Source organism: Mizuhopecten yessoensis, unplaced genomic scaffold (genome assembly GCF_002113885.1).
Source record: "Mizuhopecten yessoensis strain PY_sf001 unplaced genomic scaffold, ASM211388v2 scaffold917, whole genome shotgun sequence".
Classification (NCBI taxonomy): Eukaryota; Metazoa; Mollusca; class Bivalvia; order Pectinida; family Pectinidae; genus Mizuhopecten; species Mizuhopecten yessoensis.
The window spans coordinates 542,417-549,050 of record NW_018403786.1 but is presented as its reverse complement, the minus strand read 5'-3'; the positions used below and the strand labels follow the sequence as shown (position 1 = coordinate 549,050).

The 6,634-nt window shown below is 33.7% G+C and overlaps 1 protein-coding gene across 2 annotated transcripts in view; it reads right to left on the bottom strand.

The window, feature by feature from the left end:
• Nucleotides 1–403: 403 nt before the first annotated feature.
• The window catches only part of LOC110454630, a 35,966-nt gene continuing 29,735 nt past the window's right edge, over nt 404–6,634 (bottom strand). The window contains exons 1-3 of one of the 2 annotated variants that reach the window (XM_021504261.1): nt 5,604–5,819; nt 4,232–4,421; nt 404–2,626 (exon numbers count right to left, since the gene is read on the bottom strand). In XM_021504261.1, the coding sequence (XP_021359936.1) occupies nt 2,516–2,626; nt 4,232–4,421; nt 5,604–5,629 (327 nt within the window). In that variant the 5' untranslated portion in view covers nt 5,630–5,819 and the 3' untranslated portion in view covers nt 404–2,515. Of the gene's footprint in view, nt 2,627–4,231; nt 4,422–5,603; nt 5,820–6,634 lie in introns of those variants that run through there. The other variant, XM_021504253.1, reaches the window with a different exon arrangement.

Here is a 6,634-nt window from a genome sequence, read left to right as displayed (position 1 = left end):
AACTATTCCAACCTTAGAATTGGAAGAGTTTAAATGAGTCTTCGGGGGTGAATGAGTTAAGGATAGTCTCAAGAGATAGTTTGACAGTGTTTACTAATCCAGTGTACTACAAACTAGAGCTACAATAGGTTAAAATGCTTCCATATTTTAATACTGTAAGTAATTCTTTAAAAATGCTATGAAAATATGTTATGTAAGATATGGTTTATGTTATAAATATGACATCACAAATAATATACACAGGGGCATGACATATAAGATCTAATTTAGTTTTACTTCCCAAGACCCTGTGATATGATAAAAGTGTTTTCAACAATGAATATATGTGACAAAATATTTGATAATAAATAGAGTTGAGCAAAAAGATTTGAATAACATATATATACCTAAATAATGGTAATGTGAAAAACATTGAATACATACCCAAACACGCGTTATGAATTAACAAATAAAAATCAATATTAAGTAACATATTTGACCTGATAAATTGTCTCATCCCGTATTAAGGCTAAATTCAGTAGGACTATTTAATCAAAACACTTCCTTTCCATTTGGCTTTTAATCTTTTAAGTTCTGGAAGTATATTAATTAAAACTAAAGTGGGATGAAAGCATGAAATATTGGATTTTTCACACCGGACAGATATAAAGAAAATATCAAATTCAAAATACACTTACAATTATTATTCCTGTTTTGTTGATTTCTTTAGAATACCAACCATTTCTCATTTAACCCTTTCACCACTGTAAACCATAATGGACTCACCAGACAAATGTATGGTAGAGTCTACTAAAGGTATTTAGGGGTGAAAGGGTTAATCTAGGTTTCTTTGTTCACCGATTTGGTTTTAGTGTCCATTGCAACTTGTATCAAGCTTCGAGAGAGTTCGTTGACCTCACGGTGCTTTTACATATATTTACTTGGCAGGTAATAGCGTCTACGGTAGTATAAACATGTTCAATTACAAGTAAAATACTTATGGAATGGAAATCTGTTGTTTAAAGTTGCTTGGTATATGACATGATAAGATTATCTTACTTTTGTATTTTTTTGTCCTAATTAATTACTCGCATCCAGGCAGTATCTCCACATATTAGTATTTTAACTGATTTGCATGTGGTTAATATTTTTCAATAGTTCTGGATCAGAACAATTATTAGTCCAGGTGAAGGATCTTTTACATCAGAGCCTCGGAGTAAATTCACCAGCTTATACATTTTAACTGTCATTTACTTTCTGTATCATCTTTTTTTTTATTATCTTCACAACTTGAATTCATTATTCCTAGTTCAAAATTCCAAAATTGTTCATACCTGATGAAAAGTTTCTATAAATTTGTTGTTTGTAATGGACAAATCATGTTTTTTGCCACAAGTATTGATCTTTGGATTATTATTACTATTACGAATCCTTCTGACACATTTATATGAAACTATAAACGTCCCTGGCGATTCTGGTTGGATATGTTTATACCCAGCATATATATATACATATCTTTGATATGTCATTTCAGCATTAAAGCACTTTATGTAGCATGTTAATTCATTGTAGAAAACTTTTGCATTTCAGCTATAATCTGCAGATTGTATGTTTCACAACACAGCTGATACAATTCTACTACTGAAGCTGTTAGCATCATCAATTGCAAATAAAGCAAAACTTAACTCATTCACCCCAGAAGACACATTTTAACTCTTCTACTAGTATTTCAAAGGTTGGAATAATTCATTATGAAATTTCAGGGATGAATGAGTTAATTATCAACAAAAGGTAAACATTTTGGCCTCACAAGTCCAGGCTCGGGTGAGCCCTCTCGTACACATGTGTGAGTGTCTGTTACACAGTTCAAGCTTTTCCTGGAGTGTATCTTAGAGTTCCCAGTGTTTCAGCTTGAATACAATGAAGATTCAACACCACTTGCTAACTGTCTTCAATAATCTATATATATACCAATTGTTAGCATAAAAAATAGGTCATTCAAAACCGATCTTTTAAAATCTAGGTCACTGTAACTCAAGTCTTTAACAAAACAAAGATACTGTTCAGACAAATTCAGCATCCGAGTAGTTCAATAATAAATAGCATAATTAAACACGAGTGAAAGTCAGACAAATACTGAACGGCATTATCGGCAATGACTGTACGAGCAGATGTTTTGCCCAGTAAATGTTAAACAGTATGATTTAATACAGATTCTTAGTTTTGAATATTTCTATAAACATTTACACCTTTTTTAGATACAGTTGAGTCGATTGAATCAACAACAGTATGTAACGTAACAAAAATGTTCGCACTAAAAATATTTCTTCTTAGCGGAATTGTAACGTGAATTTCTTGTTTACGTCATCTTTGACCTTAATTCACTCAATGTCAAAGTCTGTTTGTCCATCAAATGAAATATTCCGCTATTCAGTACACAATGGTTCCTATAGAATGAAGGTCGGCTCTGTGTGAAGTTTATAAACAATTGACCATCAATACTGAAGACCAGAAGTTTGTTATAGGCTACGGAGCCTCACTTTAGACTACATGTCCAGTTGATAGGATTGTAGCGCCCTCTATCTCTGTCGGACCGATCCTCCATGAATTTGTTTGTTCTGTTGTTACTCCATCTCTCTTCCATAGTCTGTAAAGGAACAGAACATACATGTAATAATTAACATTGTACAGCTTTTGGATCAATTCCTACCAATTACGACAAACGTGTTATTAAATACCACGAATGTCCAATCAGAGACTGTTCAAACCGTTCCATATCATACTATTTGAGTAATCAAATATTAACCCTGACCTGATATCAAATTCAAATTATGATGGACATTCTTGAATGGTTTCCAATTGATGTTTGTTGCAGATGGAAATGTTAACCTTCTGATTACAATAAATAACAAGGATATATGTAGCTCAGTTTGTTGACTAGCATAAATAACAAGTGGCTTAGCTTTTAATTACCAGAGATTACACTAAATGACAAGGCTGGCTCAATAAGCTTTTGATTACCCTAAATGACAAGGATGGCTCAGCTTTTGATTACCCTAAATGACAAGGATAACTCAGCTTTTGATTACCCTAAATGACAAGGATGGCTCAACTTTTGATTACCCTAAATGACAAGGATGGCTCAGCTTTTGATTACCCTAAATGACAAGGATGGCTCAGCTTTTGATGACCTTAAATGACAAGGATGGCTCAGCTTTTGATTACCCTAAATGACAAGGATGGCTCAGCTTTTGATTACCATAAATGACAAGGATGGCTCAGCTTTTGATTACCCTAAATGACAAGGATGGCCCAGCTTTTGATTACCCTAAATGACAAGGATGGCTCAGCTTTTGATTACCCTAAATGGCAAGGATTGCTCAGCTTTTGATTACCCTAAATGACAAGGATGGCTCAGCTTTTGATTACCCTAAATGACAAGGATGGCTCAGCTTTTGATTACCCTAAATGACAAGGATGGCTCAGCTTTTGATTACCCTAAATGACAAGGATGGCTCAGCTTTTGATTACCCTAAATGACAAGGATGGCTCAGCTTTTGATTACCCTAAATGACAAGGATGGCTCAGCTTTTGATTACCCTAAATGACAAGGATGGCTCAGCTTTTGATTACCCTAAATGACAAGGATGGCTCAGCTTTTGATTACCCTAAATGACAAGGATGGCTCAGCTTTTGATTACCCTAAATGACAAGGACGGCTCAGCTTTTGATTACCCTAAATGACAAGGATGGCTCAGTTTTTGATTACCCTAAATGACAAGGATGGCTCAGCTTTTGATTACCCTAAATGATAAGGATGGCTTCGATTTTCATTACCATAGGTGACAAAGACATTTCAGCTTTTGATTACGCTAAATATATATATATAACAAGGATGCATGGCTTAGCTTTTGATTACCAGAGATTATTAGAAATAACTAGGATGGCTTAGCTTTCGACTACCATAAAAAACGAGGATGGCTCAATTTTTGATTCCTTGAATTTTTATCGCCTTAAATGATAAATGACAATTAAGGGGCTAGACTTCCGATCATAAAAAAGCAGTTTGGGAATTTTATCACAAAAAGTTTAACGCATATTTATGGTAAATGACCAAAGATGGATAACCTTTTGATTACGGTAAATGACAAGGATGGTTTGCCTTTTCAGATTTGCAAAGATGGTCGAAGTTATACAGTGCAACTTTTATCACTCAAGTATGATGTTTGAAGTTTATTATCGTAGAACCCACCTGTTTGTTAGAGTCGCGGAAAGTCTGTAGATAAGAGTGTTTCTTAACAAAAGCATCTTTGTCTTGAATCTTGTCATTATCATCTTGAGCTAGAGCCACTTCACTCTCCTTTTTCTTCTCCTTTACATTCTTCCTCCGTTTGTCTTCAGTGTCAGCCATCTGCTGCTTGAGTACATCTCGGAAGTGTTTCCTGTTGGACAAAGAGCCAGATTTATACAATGGTGACTACAAGCACATACACAGTAGGGAATTGTTGACACAGGTTTTAATGTACCGAAAATTGAATGTTGACATGTCGATACTTATAGTTGTTGGGTTTCAGCATTTAATATGTACAGACAATTAAATGTGGACATTTGTCAGAATGTAGAGATGACTCTGACAATGATATTAGGTTTCAATGTACAATAAATTGAATGTTGACATCTTAGAATGTAGAAATGATTGTTGACAGTTTTTCAATGTACAAAAAATGAATGTTGACATCTTAGAAATGACTGTTGACAGTTTTTCAATGTACAAAAATTGAATGTTGACATCTTAGAAATGATTGTTGACAGTTTTTCAATGTACAAAAATTGAATGTTGACATCTTAGAAATGATTGTTGACAGTTTTTCAATGTACAAAAATTGAATGTTGACATCTTAGAAATGATTGTTGACAGTTTTTCAATGTACAAAAATTGAATGTTGACATCTTAGAAATGATTGTTGACAGTTTTTCAATGTACAAAAATTGAATGTTGACATGTCAAGATGACTGTACATGTAGTCAGTTGTTGACATGTTAACATGTAGAGATTTCTCTTGATAGTTCATTAAAAGATTTACAGCACAGCGAACCTTGGCAACACATTACTAGATTTAACATGACTAGAGGTAAATATTACCATATTACTAGCACTCCATAAACTTTCATCAGTAAAGATATCAACAAAGCTTTACCTGTCTAAAATATCCCAAAAATCAATAATATTCTGCAGTCAGCTTTAATGTGATTGAAGGTAAATTTTTAGTTTGTCTTCGGATTATTTAAGGATAAAGTGTTACATGTCGGCGTCTTCGTAATCAATATTTTGTGTGTACCTGGTTTATATACAAATCTGTACCCTACAATATCTTGATGTTGAAATTCAACTGCTTAAATGACATTCAAAATTTCGATTGTAAAATATTGTTAATATCTTGAAATATCTTAAGAAAAGCAACCTGAAAATACAAATATTTTCAGAATATGTTACTAAATAAAATACAAAGTTAGTACACATAAACTTAGTACACATTCATGAGTGTATAAGAAATTCCTCCGACATGTCCAGAGTATCACACAACACTAGTTTTACCTACAACCTGACCTATTTAACTACTTACTTGTCGTAAATGAATTTACTGCCCATTTTACACCGTCAAATTCAACTCCTCATAAAATTCCCTGTGAAAACTGTTTAAGGGTAAGATTTGACTCCCTGAAGTCAGTTTTTTACGTGAATTCTGCGGTCAACAGACCCAATATATAGAGGGTGGGTATATATCCGACCACCAGGGACTGAGTACATACAGGCCTCCACTAGGACATACATACATAAAGAGATGGGCTATAGGTGCCCTAGCCTGTATTTAATTTGAATAACAGATCTTTAGTAATGTGTTGTCATCCAAAAACGGGTGCCGAAAAAACAATGGTTACAGGGCGGCACGTCGGTATGTTAAGGTTTTTTTTCTTCGACAGCTTTGTTTGATCAACACTTATATCAACATGACTCAGTTCCGTTCCTGATTAAACGGCCACAAGAGTATAATAGGTATATCTCCAATCAGTTTTTATAAGAGATCAATTAAAGTTTATATCGGGTCAATCTGTGTCAGGTTTTGATTAGTTTGAATGCCATCGAACACATTGAGATCAAAATGTCCATTGTGGAGAGACAGCCTGGGACCACTCGGTGCTTGGTTTAAAACATACCACAATCAATCTAGACTGACACAAGCTGAATCATGTACAGATACTCGTGTTTTATATAGTAATTATTGTACACTATTGTAGAGTGCAGCTGGTATTTAAGGGCTACAGTTCTCTATAGAAAGAAATCTTAAACAAAAAATAATTAATTTTTTTTTCAATGCTATGATTAATTAATGATAGAAACCTTTATATATAGATATATGGGGGAAATCGAAATTCTACCCTGGAGTGTAGAATTCTACTCTTTTTTTCTCCAATTTACCTTTGAATCAGGATTTTGGTAAAAATTGACTCTGACATTTTTGATATTACAATAAGTATAGTATATCATCTTCATAAACTTTAAATTCACCATACTGTAAAACTGTAAAGATAAAACTATCTTTCTTAAAGATATATGGTATGACCCACAGGCACTCCCATATTGAAGAATGAAAGC